The sequence below is a fragment of the Cervus elaphus genome, chromosome 21 (genome assembly GCF_910594005.1).
Source record: "Cervus elaphus chromosome 21, mCerEla1.1, whole genome shotgun sequence".
NCBI classification, from domain to species: domain Eukaryota; kingdom Metazoa; phylum Chordata; class Mammalia; order Artiodactyla; family Cervidae; genus Cervus; species Cervus elaphus.
The window spans coordinates 36,707,049-36,727,916 of record NC_057835.1 but is presented as its reverse complement, the minus strand read 5'-3'; the positions used below and the strand labels follow the sequence as shown (position 1 = coordinate 36,727,916).

Genomic DNA, 20,868 nt, shown 5'->3' with positions numbered 1-20,868 from the left:
ACTTTGTAAGATATTTTTATTTTATTATTTTATACTCCCTGACAGTATAAAAGCACATTTGAATGCAATTAAATATTTGCATCTATTTAACTTCAAATTAGATCTGTTTCTTTGATTGTTTTTGTTTTTGTTTTTTTTTCTCTAAAAATTCTATCCTTGAAAGAAACCAACCACTGAGTGGTTTTGCACAGCATTCAGTGAACCCACCGGCTTTCTCGCTCTGATTTTTCTACATCATCAAGATGACTATAGTTCTGCAGAAAACAATGTCTTTTCCCTAGGTGTGCCCAAGTACCACTTAAGAAGAGGTGGCCTAGATGAAGGCAATGAACTACCTAGAAAGCAGTACAGAGAATCCTAGAATCTTCAAATCACCTGTAAGTTAAAAAAAAAAATTAAACCGAATCCCAGTAGAGCTGTGTGTCACACTTTGGGCACCAGCCCTGGGAAGACTGTATAGAAGAGAAAAGAAGGAAGTGAGAATGGGATCAAAGACGGATTTGAAACCCTTGCTGGAAAGAATGTCAACCTGTCGTATAAAACTCTGTCGAGTCTCGGTAAACTGTGGTTGCGACAATGAAGAAAAGACTGAAGGGAGCATGAATGGAGATGACAGTCTTGAAAGGCATCACTTTGGGGGGAAAAAGGATACAAAGGAAGAGAGAAATGGCCTTCAAAAACTGGGTGATAAAGGAAAAAAGAAGCCAAGAGGGTGAGCTTTCAGTCCTGTAATAAAAAAAGAGAAATAGACAAATCGGACGACACACAACCTCTTACAACCCCATCCCCAAAAAATAATACAATAAAAAGTTAAAAAAAAAAAAAGTATGCTTGGTTACACTGACAGAAAAGGATCTTCTTAAACTAGGCATCTTGGAAATACTTGAAGTCCCTGAAATTAATAAAAGCAGTCTAAATATAAACACAACTGTTACAAAAGAAAATAAAAAATAAGTATAAAAAGTCTACCATCTTATGAAAGTGTTCCTGCCAAAATAAACCAGAAAGTGAAGAAAACCACTATATAATGCTGTTAAGTAAATGAAATCTTCTCAATCAAGTATCCGAGGATGTGAAAGCCACCTTAGATCAAACATGAAAGTATGAACCAAGGATTGTATACCCAGCCAAGCTCTCCTTTAAGTATCAAGGCTACAGGAAAACAGTTTCAAACATGGAAGAATGCAAAGAACATGGGACACATCAGCTCATCTTGAACAGTCTCCCAGTGGATGAGTTTCACTCAATCACGAAATCACTGGGGAAACTTCAGCAAAAGGATGAGTGGTGAGCATTTAACACATTTATCAGATCCAGGAGTGAAACAAAATTAGTAAGGCAAAGAACAGAAAAATGACATATCTAATTAATAAATATTGATAATAAATCAAAACCCTGGTTCTTAAAAAAAAAAAAGGATCCAAACAGTAACTAGCTCACCTAATTATGAAAAAAGGGACCAATTTAAAATAGACAAAATAGATAATGACAAGGGAGAAATAACGATTGAAATATACAAAATTTAAAAAGTAAACAAGTACTCTGGAGACATCAACGCAAATCAATGGAAAAAACCTAGATGAAACATAATTGTCTAGGAAAATATGTTTTATTGAAATTGATCCAATAAAGGTAGAAAGTTTAAACAGAACAAGTCCCAAAGAAGGAAAATAAAGGTTTATTAGCTTTATATAATTATATGTTTATAAAAACTACTTAAGAACTTTCTATCAGTGTTATAAGAACTATGCGACAAAGAAGCTTCCCTGGGCTCAGCAATCCAGCTGCCAATGCAGGAGACATGGGTTCAATCCCTGGGTTGGGAAGATCCCCTGGAGGCAGACATGGCAACCCACTCCAGTATTCTTGCCTGGAGAATTCTATGGACAGAGGAGCCTGGTGGGCTACAGTCCACCGGGTTGCAGAGAGTTGGACATGACTTAGCGACTAAAATAACAAACAACAAAGAAGGACAGGTCACTATAGTTTCACAGGAGGATTTTACCAAGCCTTCAAGGAAAAGAACATCTCAATGCTATACTAACTGTTCCAGAGCATAGAAGGTCACAGCAAACTGTGAAGCTCTTTCTACGAAGCAAGTCTAACCTTGTTCGCTGTGGCAGGCAGAAGAGTGTACTCATCTTCCAAAGATGTCCACATCCTAATCCCCAGAAACTAGGTATTGTTGCCTTACCTGCAAAAGGGACTATACAAATTTGAACTAAGTTATGGATTCTGAGGTGGGGAGGTTATCCTAGAGTAGCCAGGTGGGGCCAATGTCATCTCAAAGGTCCTTTTTAGGAAAAGGAGGGCAAGTGAGTCAGAGAAAATGTGACCTTGGAAGCAAAAGGGTGTGTATGTTGGCAGGGGAACAGGTAGGTATTGAGACTTGAAGATGCTGAATTTTCAACTTTGAAGATAGAGGAAAGGGCCGTGAACAAGGAATGCAGGCAGCTTCTAGAAGCTGGAAAAGGCAAGGAAATGGACTCTTCTCTAGAGGCCCTAGAAGGAACACAGGGATTTTAGTCCAGTAAACCATTTCAGACTTCTAACTTCTAGAAATGTCAGAGAATAAGTTTGTGTTGCTTTAAGGCATGGGGTAGGGATCACTTGATGGTATGATGGTAAAGAATCTGCCTGCAGAGCGGAGACCCTGGTTTGATTCCTGGGTCAGGAAGATCCCCTGGAGAAGGGAATGGCAACCCACTCCAGTATTCTTGCCTGGGAAATCCCGTGGACAGAGGAGCCTGGCAGGCAAAGAATCTGACACAACTTGGCAACTAAACAACAACAACAGGCATGGGGGTAATCATTAGTTATGACAGTAATACGAAACCAATACCTAAAAAGATAACATCGCATAAACACAAAGACAGTTTCAGACTGAGTCATTTATAAGATGACACAAAAATCCTAAATAAAATATTAGTGAAGAGAATTCAATATTATATTAAGAAAATAACATATGATGGTCTAGCAAAATTTATTCCAGAAATGTAAGGTTAGTTGGTCCACTCTTAGCAAATGTATTAATATAACATATCGTATTAGTAGATCTAAAGAGAAAAATTATCTGAGTATCTCCATAAATGCTGAAAAGGTTTTTGACAACCTCAACATTCATTAAATACCAAAACCACTAAAAATTACTAAAAAAGAATTGATGGCTATTTCCCTAACATAACAAAAACATATATATCTTAGTCCTAAAGCCTGCTTCTCACTTCACTTCATGGAAAAATCCTGAAATTACTTTCACTAAGAACAGGGACAAGATAACATTGTACTGAAAATATTAGCTTATTCAATCAGATAAATCAATGAGACACATAAATGGGAAAACAAGCAAAACTATCTCTGCAAATGCTTGACAGTATACCTGGGAAATCCAAGAGAATACGTGACAAAGCTGACTGAAAAGAAATTTAAAAGGTAGCAGGTAGTAAAATTAATGTACAGAAACCAACAGCCCTCATATACATAAACAATTATCAAGTAGACGTTTTAATAATGGGTGAAAACTTTGTTTATGTAGTAACAAAAACAATAAGGTGTTTATAAATACACTTAACAAGAAATGTGCAAAACCTTTAAGAAAATACTTTTTTAAAAGCTCCTGAAAGACCCATAAATATAAAGACCCATAAATATACTTGGCCAAATGGAAAAATGTCCTTTGTTTGACAGAGCATCACAAAGATATAAATTCTTTTCAATAATTAATATTTTATAATAACTATAAATATAGTTATAATTTCTAAAAATTGTGAATCACTATAAAGTACACCTGTAACTTATGTAATATTGTACATCAAATATATTTCAATAAAAAAAACCAACTCTTCCTGACAATTCTTTCAGAAACCAGGTGGAAAAATGGTCAAAGGCAAAGCCAGATGATCTACAAAATATGCCAAATTTGCAGTTGGTGTGAGTTAACAATTCTCCAATTCCTCTCTGTGTGCGGCAGCATTGAGAAAAGGACCGAGTCCGCCGAGGATAACAGGAACTGGATCCCAGGGCCCGCCTGTTCCCCCGGGCACTCTTCTGCGCTGGGTGCAGACCGCACAGCGCCACCCAGTGGCCCTGGTCCCGACTCACACTAGCAGCCCTAACGCAGGTCCCCTTCATTGTCTTAGGAAGCCAACCTCACCTCCGACCCTCTAACTTCAAACCCTGGTCTTGACTCGTCTCTTGGTTGAGTGCCTTAAAGAGAAAAGGCCAACCGTACTAGCAAGGCAGCTTGAAAAGAAAATGGAGCCCTGGGATGTGACCGAGAGAAGAGAGCTTTCTCAGGGCAACACAGAAACAGTTGCTCAGTTGTGTCTGACTCCTTGAGAACCCATGGACTGTAGCCCGCCAGGCTCCTCTTTCCATGGGATTCTCCAGGCAAGAATACTGAAGTGGGTCGCCATTTCCTTCTCCAGGGGATCTTCCCAAGTTAGGGATCGAACCCAGGTCTCCTGCATTGACAGGAAGATTCTTTACTGTCTGAGCCACCAGGGGCGCTCAGGACAATATAGAGCAGGGCAGACAAGGCTGCATTTTCTCCTTTTGATCTCAAGAGATTCCGGTGGTTCAGAGAATGCATTTGTGTGCTGAACTCTGGGTTGCCAATGAGTGATGATGGAGATGGTGCTGGCTCTGATAAGATCTCTTTTTGGGTTTCTTATAAAATATAGTAGCATTCTTTTATCATTTACTATCCCCTTTCGCATACCACTTTTCTTCATGTGAATTTTTTGCACCCCATATTATTATACCTGACTAGTAATACCCATCATTCCTGGGGCTTGCTATATGTCAGGCTCTGTTCTCAGTTTCTGACTAGCAAGACTGGGATTTGAACCCAAGGCAGGCTGGCTTCAGCATCCGTGCTCTCACCACAATACTGCACAGCCTGTAACACACAAGTATGTCACCCTTAACTGTCTGCGAGGCATGCGCTGTTGCCACAGGGACAAGTGAATCAAAATGAGCAAAAGGGGGTCCTTAAAAAACTGAAAGTAGAACTACCATATAATCTAGCAATCCCACTCTTGGGCATTTATCCAGAGAAAACTCTAATTTGAAAAAATAAATGCACCCCAATGTTCATAGCAATAATACTCACAATAACCAAGACATGGAATCGATGGAAGTGTATATAGAGGAATGGATAAAGAAGATGTACATATATACAATAGAATAGCACTCAGGCATAAAAAAGAATGAAATAATGTTATTTGCAGCAACATGGATGGACCTAGAGATGATCATACTAAGTGAAATAAATCAGAGAAAGTCAAATATCATATGATATCACTTATATGTGGAATCTAAAAAAGATACCAATAAACTTATTTACAAAAGAGAAACAGACTCACAGACATAGAAGACAAAGTTATGGTTACCAAAGAGGACAGAGAAAGGGGAGGGTAAATTAGGAGTATGGGATGAACAGATGTCTGTATAATATAACATGGATAAACACAGTCTCACTGTATAGCACAGGGAACTATATTCAATATCTTATAATAACCTATATAGGAAATAATCTGAAAAAGAACGGATAAGACATGAAGCATAGCATATAGCATAGCGTGTGTGCTCAGTTGGGTCCAACTCTTTGTGACCCCATGGACTGTAGCCTGTCAGGCTCCTCTGTCCGTGGGATTCTCCTGGAGTGGGTACCATCTCCTTCTCCAAGATATATGTGTAAAACTGAATTGCTCTGGTGTACACCAGAAATGAATACAACATTGTAAACCAACTATACTTCAAGAAAATGAAAAAGTCGACTTTACACGTAAAAAAAAAAGCAAAAGCAATGTGAACAGGAGGTATGGTCACTGAGGGTGGGCCCCGGGTGGCCTGCTGGCGGGCAGGGCTCGGACAGAAGGGTCAGGAAGCAGCCGTGCCAGCATCAGGCTGCCAAGAACTGACCGTCTGGCCCACACAGCCACGGGCACACACCATGACTGCCAGAGAAGCTCAAAGGTCAGCAGCGTCAGTTCTCACAGGCAACGAGAAAAATAAACACCCCATTAACCTGTGGATCCTATTCTATTTTGCAACACAGAAATTATTACTTTCAACTCAAGCCAACAATTATTTCCTGAGTCATGGTGGCCACGTTACTGAACTGTATCCTTACTGTGAGCTTGTCCTAACTGGAAAATGAATAAGCAAAGCATCTCAGCTGCCCCTGCCTTATGCACCTACCATGCCAAAAAGAACAACAGCAACAAAAAAAGAAATTGAACTAGGGAGCAGACTTTTTAAAGACCTTCTAAATATGTCTAAGGATTAACCCACAAAATTGAAGGCGGTATAAAAAATCTTCTGTAGTCAGTCTTGTACAAGATACATCTTCTAAAATATTCTGCTGAATTTTCAAGTTCCAAATTCTTCAGGTGTGTTCATTATCATTTTTATCAAAGGTTTTTGTAATCAAGTTTCACGATTGAAAATGCACTTTAATTAGTTTTCTTCTTTTTTCTTTCTTTCCAGTTTTTGGTGGCACTGCTTGGAATGTGGGATCTTAGTTCCCTGACCAGGGACGGAACCCATGCCCACTGCATTGGAAGTTCAGTGTCTTAACCACTGGACTGCCAGAGAAGTCACCTAATTAATTTTCTTAAAAAAAAAAATCTTAAAGGATCGAAGCTTCCAAAATCCTGGGAGGACTCAGCATGGGTAAACTGGGACAGTAGTTTTTCCGACCTTTCTACATCTGCTGCCTGTCAATCTAACAGAATACAATGAACAGGGGAGGTTACATCAAACACTGCCTTTGAGTGTCCAGTGAGAACACAGGTGTGACAGGTTGATATTTTCCCGTTTCATCATCTCCTGCCTATGGTGAGGATAGCGGCTGAAAGGTAGTTTGCATCATGGATTATGAAGTGGTAGAGTCTGAAAAGCCAGTCATTTTGAGTTAAAGAGGATCCTTAAATTTGTCCATTTGTAAGGAATTTAGAAGGAAAAAAAAAGCAACAAGGTCACCGTGCACAGAGTTTCGTGCCGCGTTACCAGGGAAGGGGTGACATCAACAACTAAAGTCACCAAGGGCATGCCAAAATGACCCCAGAAACGACGGCTTTGGCCCCATTTAGTGCTGGTGGTGATGGTGATCAGGGCAGGGGGAGTCCCGGATGTGCGTGCTGAGTTGCTTCAGTTGCATCTGACTCTTCGTGACCCTATGGGCTGCAGCCTGCCAGGCTCATTTGTCCATGGGTTTCTCCAGGTAAGAATACTGGAGTGGATTGTCGTGCCCTCCTCTAGGGGATCTTCCTGACTCAGGAATCGAACCTTGAGTCTCCTGCGTCTCCTGCACTGCAGTCCTGGAAAGCCCAAATCCCTTTTTTTTTTTTTTTGGTTTCTATAGCTTTATTCTCCCCGCCCCCCCATTTATTTTTATTAGTTGGAGGCTAATTACTTTACAATATTGTAGAGGTTTCTGCCATACATTGACATGAATCAGCCATGGATTTACATGTATTCCCCATCCTGATCCCCCCTCCCACCTCCCTCTCCACCCGATCCCTCTGGGTCTTCCCAGTGCACCAGGCCCGAGCACTTGTCTCATGCATCCAACCTGGGCTGGTGATCTGTTTCACCCTAGATAATATACATGTTTCGATGCTGTTCTCTCGAAACATCCCACCCTCGCCTTCTCCCACAGAGTCCAAAAGTCTGTTCTGTACATCTGTGTCTCTTTTTCTGTTTTGTATATAAGGTTATCATTACCATCTTTCTAAATTCCATATATATGTGTTAGTATACTGTAATGGTCTTTATCTTTCTGGCTTACTTCACTCTGTATAATGGACTCCAGTTTCATCCATCTCATTAGAACTGATTCAAATGAATTCTTTTTAATGGCTGAGTAATATTCCATTGTGTATATGTACCACAGCTTCCTTATCCATTCGTCTTATAGCTTTATTCTTAAAGTCTCAAATAGATGCTAGGTGAAAAATATTACATAGTGACTTTTACAGGCATTATTTTCAAAAATCATTCCTAAGAAAGATAAATTGTATTCAATTAAATTGATTTCAAAAATCCATTACATATTGTTTCTAGCTGGTTCTTCAATAATTACTTAATAGTTTCATTGTCTTCCATGTATGACTTAGATTCATGATCAAAAGTAGTAAATCTCTGCTTTGGTACCATTGTAGTTTTCATTTTTCCAAAAGTTTTTACTTTTGGTGAAGTCCAATTTGTCCAAATATTGAAAAATTTCTCTTTTAGAATTTGTGTTTTTATGTCATATTAAAAAATCCCTTTAATCACGACTGGAATGGAGAGAACATTCTTCATCTCAGAGCTATCGGAGGATGGCTTGTGAAGAAGAACTCTTCCTCAGCTCCAACCAGATTTATGTCTATATCTTTTACTTCTGTCATGAGAGAAATAAAAGAGGGCCAGATGGAACATCCCTTGGCTGTAGAATTGAGTGCCTCATAAAATAACTGTAAAGTCAATGTCTAGTGTGGGGTCTGCTTAAAATGCCCTGTTTGAGAAATGTCTTAAAGGGACCCCCAGGAGGCAGACAGATGAGTCCCAGTGTGTGAGATAGTATTACCTCATTAGCACATGGCCCCGGCGAGAGACCAGCTTAGGAGGGGGTTTTCTGTTCTGTTTTATGCATGCTGGGGGAGGGGACCCAGGGTGGGTGTGGGGGCAGAGTGAGGAAAGGGAAGAAAAAAGACAAGAGGGAAGAGAAAAAGACGACAGAGAGAGATGTTATCACGGATCCTCAAAAGTCCAAGCTCCTTTGTCTTGTTTGATGCTTACACCTTCCCCACCACCACCCAGCTTCTCCCGGCACCAATAAACTGCCCTTAAAAGAAGGCATGTGACAGCTTCCCTAGTGGCTCAGATGGTAAAGAATCCGCCTGCAAAGCGGGAGGCCTGGGTTCGATCCCTGGGTCAGGAAGAGGCCCTGGAGAAGGGGATGGCAACCCACCCAGTATTCTTGCCTGGAGAATCCCATGGAAAGAGAAGCCTGGCGGGCTACAGTCCACAGGGCTGCAAAGAGTCGGACACGACTGAATACAAGCACAAGCAAGCAAATACATATGCAGCTTGCCTGTGCTTAAAAAAAAAAAAGGAATCTGAGACCACAGCTCAGCAGGCTTGAGGGAGGGCAGGGCCACCAGCACATCCTGGAAGGGCAATATTCTTCAGTTTCTCCAAGACAATATCAAAACGTGTAACACCAACGAAGTCCATATTCCTTTGATGGAATCATTTCTCCCAAGAGGATTCAGGAATTAAGCCGTGCCTCAGTTTCCCCGCAGTAAGGTGGTAAGGACAGGTCCCTCCCGCCCCACACAGCATGCTTCTGACAGACCTGCCTGAGGTCTCAGCAGGGAGTAGAAGGTTATGAGCAAGGGCTGACCCAGTCACCGGGAGTTTGGGGTCCTCCTCCCCGACCCCAGAGCACAGGGAGGCAGGAGGGCTACTCGGGTGGGGGCGGCTAGAGGGAAAGAAGAAGACTGGGCCCAGGGCTGGTCTTCAAGCTTTTGTGTGTCAGGCACTATTGTCTCCATGATGTGCTGAGACCTTCCTGCGAGTCTCGACTCTAGGTACATGGACCCCCACTTTCCCCCTTCACACACCACCACTCTACAGAGCTTCTGAGCCCCAGCGTGGCTGCTTTGATCACCACAGCTAATTAAGGACCGCGAACAAGGACGCGCCTTGTCTTTCCTCCAGCGTCAAGCTCTACCATGCCCTTTACATTCCCATGATCCCTTTTGTGATACTGACGTCACGTTTCATGAAATCGCTAACTCGTTGCCATGACGCCTCCCCAGCAAATCGACGTGTAAGAACCACCAGGAAAATAATGCCCTCTGCTTTTTCCCAAGGCTCCCAAAGGTCATTCTGTTTTCTCCCCCTTCCCGCCATTCCATGCTGCCAAGCACCATCCAACAAGCATACAAGCACGAGTGAGGAAAGGCTCTGAGACACATCTGGTGTGACAGTGAGCTGATTTCAAAGCGGAAATGACAGATCTGTTCCCAACGACACAAGACGGTGGAGAGAGCTGTTAGAACATGCATGCACCCCAAGCTATGCTCTGAGCGACAAGGTGAGGGGCGGAAATGAGTTAAAATGGCTCGATCATGCAATTATTGGGAAAGCAGCTGCCAGGGAGAATAAAAAAGTCTGAATACCTGTGCAGGTCATAGCTTCCTCCATCTTTATTTCCTGATATAGGAAAATATAAGAGTAATTTATGTTAGCTTTAGAACTCATAAAACCACCCCCTCTGTCCTGTTTCATGCACAACCTCTAAATCCTAGAAAGAAACATATCGTGTGAAATATAGACAGCGCCGGAGTCCAACAGAGCTTTTCTGTTAGATTCAAAATGAGGATGGAAAGCTATAAATAAAAAAAGGGTTTAAGATAAAACATATTGGAGTTTACATGAAAAACAGGTGGGGGTGAGATAGGAGAGTCCATTTCAAAGTAATAAGACGAGTACTTCCCAAAGTCCAAGTAAGTCTCAGGAATAGTTAACTTTTGGTGACTTTAGACCAAACACTTGGAAAAAAGGGCCAACAATCATCTCTCTTAGGAATCGTCTAGAAGTGGACAGGACGGCTTGACGTGTAACAGCAAAAACAGGCTCCACCTGGCATGTCACTCACCATTCAGAGGCTTGATCAGGTTTCACTAAGCAGAGCTGCCATGTCATCACCAATAAGAGTGCTATGTGCTTCGGGGAAGAGATATCTGGGGGTCATATTTCTAGTGCCTCTAATGGCTGTTCCAGTTTCCAGGCTTTTTTTTTTTTCTTTAGGATTTGAGGAAAAGGTCAACAGATAAACCAGATATCTGAAAAGGTTTAAGTTGAGTGGAGCTACTGACCGAAAGATCTGGACTCTCCTGGCTGGTGATTAATTCCACTAAGGTGTGAATGGAGGGGTGGTGACTGACAGCTGTGAGGGGACCGCCCACAGGATTTAGAATTCTCAGGCTGCGACTTGCAGCTTGAAAGCCTCCGGGACACAACACTGGTGGGGGTGACTGGTGACGATGCTGCCATTTCAGGGTGCACCCGGGCTCCTCATCCCCGTCAGTCACATGGCCCAGGGAGCCGCCTGCTTTTATTGCTAGTGGTGCTGCTGATGCCGGCTTACAGGGGACCCACAGACACAGGCCCCTAAGGGCACTGAGAAAACCCAGCTGCCAACAGAGGGTTCTTGCAAATCGCTCCCCACTGCCTATGGGTCCGGGCTTCCCGGGTGCCACTAATGGTAAAGAACTCCCCTGCCAATGCAGGGCATGTTAAGAGACACAGGTTCCATCCCTGGGTCAGGAAGATCCCCTGGAGAAGGGCACGGTAACCCACTCCAGTATTCTTGCCTGGAGAATCCCATGGACAGAGGAGCCTGGTGGGCTACAGTCCATGGGGTCGCAAAGAGTTGGACACAACTGAGGTGACTTCGCACATAGCACATGCCTATGGGTCAAACTTCTGGCCCCTTTGGGGTTGACATGTTATGCCCTTGGCCAGCTCCAGCGCTTTCTCTTTCCTTCTATGGACAGCTGATGTTTACATTTCTATAGGAATTATGAGAAAATCAGTCTTCTCATTAACTAGGAAAGAGCTGGGGCAGACACTGAAAAGAACTGCTCTCCAGGAGCCAGAGGAGAAATGAGTGAGTTTAGCACTGCAGACCAGGGAGGGAATTTCAGGCTGATTCCATGTCAGCCCTCTTAAACTTTCAGGTCTCAAAACAACATCCTGCTCAAACATCTCTAGTTCCAGACGGGAAATACTGGCAAAAGAAATCTAATTCAGCATGTCATGGGCAGGTATCCAGTTGGGTAAGTTTCAAACTCTGAAAGGCAGAAATAGGGCATTGTGTGTTTCCATCCCAATTCTCTTTAAAAAAAAAAAAAAAAAGAATTTCCCAGCCGACCTAGAGTATCTCTTATGACTGTTGACAGCAATAATAAATAAACTCCCGCCGCTTTCATCCCATCTTCCAATGGATGCTTTCATCAGATATTAAGGTTTACTAAGAGAATGCATCTTTGGGAGAGATGGAATGAAACGCCCACCAAATCTTTGGGGGTATTAAATTTTTCATTAGTCCACCCAGAGCTAAATTTATTGAACAAAGTATGTTTGGTATTGCCTGGAAAGTTTCCTGTAAGGGTCCCAAACGATACGCTTTCACATCTTCTCTCCCCAGCTATATGTTTCCAAGGCAGAAAACTTGACCACAAAAAGAATTTTCCAGGTACTACTATAGGAAGAAAAAATTCTTTTTTTTTTCCTTACCAACTTCAAGGCCCTTGGGTCTTGGGTTGCACTGCTTATACCCTTGACAGCTCCTGAGTTCCATCAGCTGCAGATGTAGCTGATTCAAAACGCCCCGTTCAACTGTGTGCACAGTGTTTGTGAGCTGTGGATGAAGAGGCCAGGACAACAGCTTTAAGCTCGTGTTCTCCTCATTCCATTTTCAATAGCTTCACAGAATGAGAACATATTGACTTACCTGATAAGGATCTGTATTCATGTCAAAGTACTCCAAAAAGCCAGTGGCAAACTCACAGAAGAGAAAATTATGCGTCTCGTTAACTGTCCGCAAACACCAGTAGGTGTTATTGTTAGAGCTCGTGCAAGCACAGAAGGACCCCACTGTTGGTGAGACAGAAAACAAAGGGAAGAGGGTGAGACGAGGTGGCCGCCGAGCTATCTCAACATTTTCTTGTCTTCACATTTTAAAGTTCGTACTTTCTCTCTTGCAAATACTGTGTGGGTGGACATTAAAAGTACTCTATTTCCCCCCCTTCTCTACACAAATTTGCTGTGAGATTAGGTGAAGATGGAAAAAACAGTGGCGACTCATGAAGATGAAGTTTCAAGCCTGTTCGTCTGCTGTCCCCTAAGTTCTGCTGGGTATTGATCTCTAAAACCAAGTGATGAGTGGAGAGAAGGAAGGAAAGTATCAGAACTCCTCTTTATGGTTGTTGTAATTTTTTATAAAAATGAAAAAAAAAAGTTACTTAATAGAAAGATGGACCCAGGGCCTTAGCTTGTTTTGAATGTCAGATGGTTGAGTGTTACAAATGGGCCCTGGAAACAGGGGATTCTGCAGTGTAGACGGGCTTGGAGAAGGCTTGAATTTTGCTCAGAGGATTTAAGGATGTCGAAATTTGTGATGTGATAGACTCTCCACATCACTTGAACATGAGATGGACAGTTACCATGAACATCTTTTGTACCATACAGAGGTTCAGTGGTTAATTGGTAGAACGCATGTGAAAGAGCTGTCAAATTAAAGCTGCTACTGTGTATACACGTCCATCCCAAACTCCCTAACTCCCCCATCCTTCCCCCCCCCCCCCCCCCCCCCCCACCCGGCAACTGTAAGTTCATTCTTTACGTTCTGTGAGTCTGCTTTTGTTTTGTAAGTTGTGCATGCATGCTCAGTCATGACTGACTCTTTACGACCCTGGACTGTAGCCCAGCAAACCCTTATGTCCTTGGATTTCCTGGGCAAGAATACTGGAGTGGGTTGCCATTTCCTACTCCAGCGGATCTTCCTGACCCAGGGATTGAACCCAAGTCTACTGCATCTCCTGTATTGCAGGTGGATTCTTTACCACTAAGCCACCTGGTAAGCCCACCTAAACATAAGTGCAAACACAGACACTGAAATGAAGACACATGTAAAAAGAAAGATAAAACAAAAATGGTCATAAGATAGGCCCTAGGTCTCCCTAAGAGTGGTCTCTGGGTTCCTTCAAGTCTCCAAATTCAGTTTGAGAAGCACTGGCCTGGGAGGCCTATTTGCGATCCTTTCAACTAGATTTGGTGTTTTAGCTACTCTGTGGGCTGGCTGGCCTTCATGCGAAAAGTTGGTACTGAAGGGGACTGAGAATAAATCCGACAGAGTCCCTGCATTCAAGGAGTTTTACTTCCTTTCATGATATGCAGAACGTGTTCTTGAAGAAAGCAGAAATGAAGTATATTTGGGGTAAAAGTGTTCATCCATTTATTCAATTACTTAGTGACGGAGCAGTCTTGCTGGGCCAGAAGTCAGTCAAGGACTGGGGACCGTGTGAAATATCACTGGGAGAAAAACCCATGGAGAGCTTGGCATTTTCAAACAAAAGACCAAAATAAAAATTTCTAAAGAAAACAAGTAATTTAGGGGCAAAAATGATCCTAGTTGTCGGTAGAGAAAAATGATACAATACTTTAATCTAGAATCTTTCTAGATGCCTGGATTCAAGCTGCTGAATTCCTTAGTCTAAGTAACTGGGTGAGCTGCTAGCTGTCCACACAATGGCAGGAAGTGGCATTTTCTTTTCTTTTCTTTTTTTTTTGTCAGCACTGTGCAGCCTGTGGGCTACCCAGGCGGCACTAGTCGTGAAGAACCCGGCTGCCAATGCAGGAGACGTAAGAGACGCAGGTTCGATCCCTGGATTGAGAAGATCCCCTGGAGGAGGGCATGGCCACCCACTCCAGTATTCTTGTCTGGAGAATCCCATGGACAGAGGAGCCTGGAGGGCTACAGTCCATGGGGTCACAAGGAGTCAGACGTGACTGAAGTGACTTAGCAGGCATGCGTGCATGCTCAGCGTGTGGGATCTTAGTTTCCTGACTAGGGATCGAACCCTGGGGCCCTGCATTGGAAGGGCAGAGTCTCAACCACTGGCCCACCAGGGAAGTCCAGGAAGTAGCACTCAGATGGAGCGACTCACGGTTCCAGAACGGGGCCGTCTGCCAGTGGCTGTTGTCGTGTGTGAAGCAGGTGAGGCCGGGGAGGCTGCACTCCTCGCCCTTGCGCTGCCTCTTCTTCTCCTTCCTGGCTTTCTTCCTCCTGCGGTTCTCCTTGTAAAGCTGCAGTTTGCTGTCTACTTCTTGAGCAGCTTCTCTATTTCAACAGAAGGGACATTTAAATGATCAGAAAGCACTTTCTCAAGTAAAAACAGGATTGTTGCTGTGAGTCTCACACACACATTCAGGCACAAGATAACAGACACACAATAATAGATGGCCTTAAGTTTTCAGGGCTTCTCTGGTGGCTCAGACGGTAAAGAATCCTCTTGCGATGTGGGAGACCTGGGTTTGATCCCTGGGTCAGGAAGATCCCCTGGAGAAGGGAATGGCAACCCACTCCAGGATTCTTGCCTGGAGAATTCCGTGGATAGAGGAGCCTGGTGGACTACAGTCCATGAGGTCGCAGAGTCAGACACGACTGAGCGACTTCCATTTTAAGTTTTCAGAGAGCCTCAAAGCACGGAATGTAATCAGTGATACTGAAGACAAACTCATTAAGTGACAGCACCCTTAGAATTTTACTATCTCAACAGGATCAACATTCTCTTCCTTATTGAATGCAAACGTTGATGGAAATAAATGTCAATGTGAATCAGAAGATTCCGCAAGCCATTCCCTTTGGACAAGTTGGCTCAACCTCCTGGCAGCTCAGTGTCTATCAGCTACGAAATGAGTGATTGGTTGGATTAGATAACTTGAATTAGGTTTCTAGAATTCTATTGACAAATCCTACAAATCAGGCTTGGAAAGAATTTTTAAAAAAGTGTTTTCACTTTTTCGATTTTTCCATGAAGGGCTCAAATTTTGTTGAGGCTCAAATATTAAATTCCTCTTATATGCTAATTTTACTATTATTTTAAAAAGATATTGATTTCTTCCAGCTTTCAGAATTCAACATAATTGCAGGCTGCTCTGCAGGACACAGGGACCTAATTCAGTGAGTCCACGTGTCCTGATCACTGCCCACAGAAAGCTGTGCATGGAGGAGAAGCCAGTTAGCAGCCGGTGTATCGTCAGAGGGAACACGTGGAATTAGACTAGAGCCCCATGTGATGCCCCCTCATGGGATTCCAAAAGCAAGGATTGCCTCGGTCCCTTGGCAAGATGTGGGCTTGCTTTCAACTTCTTAATACCCTCCCAGCTGCATCCACTTTTCTCAAGCCGCATCACTCAGAATAGAGTTCCAGTCACCTTTCAGAAATGCCCAGCAAACAGTCCTCCACTCCCAGCAAATGTAGCAAATGGTTACTTACTTGAATGGGTGAAGGTGGCTCTTTAATTTCTCCTGCTTTTTCACACCTTTCTCTTTGTTGTAATAGCTGCAGGCAAGAAGGTTACAAAGTGAGTTTTGATAATCATGCATTTCACCAAATAATTCATTTGTAAAATGGAAGCAAAATGGAAAGTAGGCAGTTATTTTGTTATATGTAACAGTTTTAAGGGGACTTTTTTTTTTTAACCTTCCACTTGGGTTTATGACATATTTAATTTGACTGAAATGGTTTAGATCATTATAATACACATTAGGGAATTCAATTTATTAAACTTTTTATTGGTGAAACAGAGGTGAGCCTCATGTGCTTCACTGTAGCTTGTGTTTTGAAGATGATTCTGTGGTGGGACACGCACACACACCTCTGTTTACTGCAGCCACACTCCTCAGGTTTCCTTCTCTTCAGATGCCCTCTCACTTCTCTCAAATTCTTAATTTTATCTTGCAAAGCTTCAATCTGGAAAACACACACACCAACAGTGACATCGTGAGGTCAAGATTTTCTATATGAGGTAACTTTCCACTCTGTTTTCCATGATCCATAATCATAGCTATTCATCTGAGATAATAGTTTGGAAACAAGCTGAGCACAGACTAGGTCTACCTCTATATATCATCCAATGTGTTATAATAAGTATTAACAGCTGACTCTTTTATAATCGAATCATTTTGCTCACAGAGATTTCAAGAGGTCAGGCTTTTCTCGCTGTCTATTTTGCTTTCTGTCAGGACTATCACTGTATCATTGGAGAAAGACAAGCACCTTGTTCTGTTTTTCACCTAATTATAAAAAAGGATGAGCGTACACAGCAGGGCTGGTGAGCAGAGTTTGCAACTGGAATACACCTGCCAATCACGTGGCTACCTCTCACCTCTTTATCAATGAAGGCCTTGTGGTCCTTCCAGGCTCTGGCTGATTGATAAAGTTCTCTCTCACAATGGATTGTATCATTTGGGAGAATAAAGCACCTGCAAAAACAAGCTACATTAGAAATAGGTTTCTATTGTAGTATCAGAAAACATTAGAGGGACTTCCCTGGTGGTCCAGTGGTTAAGACTCTGCACTCCCAATGCAGGGGGCAGAGGTCTGATCCCTGGTCAGGGAACTAAGATTCCATATGCCACGTGGCCAAAAAGTAAAAAACAAATAAATTTTTAAAAGGCACCTAATGCTGGTTCCGAGGCTCTTTGGAAAACACTTAAAAAAAGGCAAGTAGTTAAAAAAAACATTAGGAATAGCAGAGGGAACTTCATTATCTAAATGTTTAACTTGTATGCTAGCATTAATTTGGAGCTGAGCCATAAACAAGGATAAGTGGGACTATTTCCTGGCAACTGGCAAGGACAGAGGATGATGTCAGAGAGACATCATCACAAAGTCAGAGGCAATATTCAAGCATCACCCCAAACTCCATTCCTGAAAGCCCCACCAAATACTGTAGGAAAAGAATGAGGTTCTCACAGCCGTAATGGAAGTGACTGACTTGAAGAAAAACAGAGTTAGAAGGGGTTTATTCATCCAGCTCATTTTGTTATAAAGAGCCTGACTGAGGGGCCTCTTTCAATGTGAAGGAAGAAGCAGCCCCAGGGATGGAGAGCAGGTGAGATGGGGTCAACCCTGAAAGAGAAACCAAGCTGGGTCTAAATCTTTCAGTTTCCAACCATAACCATCACAGGTGTCTGGAGACCCTTGTCCCAAAGATAAAAGTCCTGCAGGCCTCATGGCACCCTGCCTCCCTAAAGATGAAATGAAAAAAAAACAAAGATATTGCTAATACACTTGGAAAGAAAAGACTTCTCTATCAAGAGCGCACACAGATTTTGGAAAGCACTGAAGAACAGGGCAGTCGGTCAAAGCCGAGAAGGAGTCATCTCCCCAACCCTACCTTGTCTCTGTGATTCTCTGGGATCTGGACAAGTCAGGTGTTTCTGATCTCACATCCATCCCCAAGCTACACCATCTTTCTGGAAGCTTCTCTAGGACCCAGAGTCCTCCCTTGGGCTATATTTCATCTCTGAAGTCCTGAGGGTAAAGCGGTCTGAGCCACGGTGACCAGGCAGCATGGGGCACCTCTGCAGTCTGGGTTTTCTAGACCCCACAAAGGTAACTGCTTCAGAGCAGAACTCCATGCCTGCTAAGTCAAGACGTGACAGCATCACTCTATCTCAGAGCCCAGCTGATCAGTCTTCATGTGATGCTGACCCAAAACAAAAAGTGTCCAACTCGAGACAGTCTGGACTCCTGTTGCTTCTCACTCAGTCGTGCCAGACTCTTTGCAACCCCCAGGGACTATAGCCCACCAGGCTCCTCTGTCCATGAGATTTTCCAGGCAAGACTATTGGAATGGGTTGCCATTTCCTCTTCCAGAGGATCTTCCCAACCCAGGGATCGAACTCTCGTCTCCTTCATCTTCTGCACTGTAGGCGAATTCTTTACCACTGGGTCTCCTGGGAAGCCCCCTTCTTGATTCTTAACCCTCAGTTATCACCTGGGCCAGCACTTGGACACTGCCCTGCTGAGCGATATTACTTTTTGCAATGGGAAAAAATCGTGACGATATGGAGGGATGGCTTTGAACTCAACCCCCGTGACCACAAAGCCTTCTTACTTGTGCGTCACACGGACGGTGGTGGGCAGGACCACAACATTGCCACTGTCCGCCAGCATTGTGTCCCCATCACCACCGCTGGTTGCCTGGCGGCCTTCATCATGACGCTTGGCAATGCTTCTTGGCCGCAAGACCTGCAATTCTTCTTCTTCCAGGTTTATGTCATATATTTCGCCTTCGAATTCGACGGACAAGGAACGTGTCTGCCGGGTATGGACAAATCTGGGCTTGTACTCTGGAAAGAAGGAAAGACAAGTTAACACGGATGTCCGGGTGTAGTTTAGGAGGGATGAAAATGATCGCCAGGCTTGGGGAACATTTTGAGCGAGGTGAGCAACATACACGGCCTTGCCAGCTGGCCCGAGGGAATTCACCAGGGAAGAGGCAGGCTCTGGTCCAGGCTTGAACAGCGCAGGGTGGTGAGCTGGATGGTGTTTTTCTGGAACTTAGGCCCTTCATCCCTCAAGTGAGGGAGTAGGTCAAGGTGATCTCTAGGACTTTCTGCTTATGGTAGGCTGTGAACTTCTATTGTGTTAGTTGCTCAGCTGTGTCTGACTCTTTACGACCCCATGGATCTGCCTGCAACGTGGGAGACTTGGGTTGGATCCCTAGGTTGGAAAGATCACCTGGAGAAGGGAATGGCAACCCATTCCATTATTCTTGCCTGGGAAATTTCATGGACAGAGGAGCCTGGCGGGCTCCATGGGGTCGCAAAGAATTGGACGCGACTGATTGACTAATACTTTCACTTTCAAACGTTCCAGACACCTTCTATTTGCACAAATAATAAAAGACTGCTCTAAGAAAAATGGAACTTTGCAAATGCTTTCATCAGCCAATGGACTAAATACCTGGGAGATGGAGAATAATGCCAGGGGGAGGCCAGTATGCTTTCTGGTCCACATAGACCACTTTCAAAACTCACGGTGGGCTAGGTAAGAGTTTTAACGTGCGAACATGGGCTCCTGCTGATCAGATAGATGCACGCAGGCTCTGTGGGGCGCGCTCAGTGCTCTGATTGGTCAACCCTGCTGCTAACGCAGGAAGAAAGGGCGCACATAGGCTGCAGAATGAGAACCATCTAGCAGGATGATGATCTGAGAGGAAATGCCTCTTTGAGATGGCTCACTGAGAGTGCTCACGAATTCCACCGTGACGGAAAAGAGGAGCATCCAACCCCTGTTCCCCACACAGCTCAAAACAATGGCCCTAGACTTCTCCAGCTTGTGTGCAACACGGAAAAATCAGCGTGCTTTATGGTCAGTGCCTGGGGAGTGACACTGAAGTTCTTGGGAGAGGAGAGGCTGCCTCCACCTTCAAGCTGGACATTGGGGGTGGTTTCTGTTAAGGGTGAGGGTCTGGGTCCTCTCCTTTGTCATTTTCCCATTCGAAATCTTGGTGTGAATTATTAAACCTGGCATTTTCTTTCACTCTCCCAAGTCAATGATTTTCAGCCTTTGGGGTTATCAATTCCTTTAAAGTTTTGCATCCAGAAACGTGCATATATACACAAAGAATATACTCAAAAATTTTGGATAAAATTTTAGAGGGCTCATGATCCTGTAAAGTTCACCTGTGGAGTCTGGGTTTAAAAAGTCTGTTCTAAGGGCTCCCGTTATTCTAGTCAATGATTTGATTTCTTGGTTCAGAATTTAATCTATTTTGCTTTTCAAAATCAGTACATAAAAGGCATTATCACGGAAATGTCACTTTTCATACTAAGCCACTAGATGGCACTAGACTCTCATTCTTTTAGGGAAGGTGCCGCTTCATAGGAATCTGATAGCTGCCTGATAAGAGTTTTTATAAAAATGCTAGGCAGTGCTTTTCATACTGAATTCGACTTGTTAGACCCTACAAGTCAATGAGAGGAATTAGAAAAATATATTGTCCTAAAACAGACAAGCCTTTTAAAAAAAGCATGCATGTTTGTCTTATTAGTTAAATGCATAAGCCCTGAAAGTTTTTAATAATGACTCTAACGAATTTTTTCTTCCAGTATACAAAGAAAGCCAGATAACATTATCATTCCCAGAAAAAGATGTATACAAGTCTGAGAAACTCCTAGTAGTATAGAATCTATGTTTTCTTTCTTACTATTCAGTTGTTCTGATCTGCTGTAGATGTAAAACAGAAGAATGCAATGAATATCTAGGTCCTCATCACTCAGGAAAACAA

General features: G+C 43.2%; 1 protein-coding gene across 6 annotated transcripts in view; it reads right to left on the bottom strand.

The window, feature by feature from the left end:
* SULF1 (sulfatase 1) overlaps positions 1-20,868 on the bottom strand; it is a 187,687-nt gene that overhangs the window by 2,752 nt on the left and 164,067 nt on the right. For all 6 annotated transcript variants that reach the window (XM_043880390.1, XM_043880389.1, XM_043880388.1 and 3 more), the window contains 8 exons: positions 18,691-18,925; positions 16,954-17,050; positions 16,444-16,538; positions 16,062-16,127; positions 14,730-14,902; positions 12,515-12,657; positions 12,298-12,421; positions 10,176-10,209 (listed from right to left, as the gene is read on the bottom strand). In XM_043880390.1, coding sequence (XP_043736325.1) covers positions 10,176-10,209; positions 12,298-12,421; positions 12,515-12,657; positions 14,730-14,902; positions 16,062-16,127; positions 16,444-16,538; positions 16,954-17,050; positions 18,691-18,925 — 967 coding nt within the window. The remainder of the gene's footprint in view (positions 1-10,175; positions 10,210-12,297; positions 12,422-12,514; positions 12,658-14,729; positions 14,903-16,061; positions 16,128-16,443; positions 16,539-16,953; positions 17,051-18,690; positions 18,926-20,868) is intronic.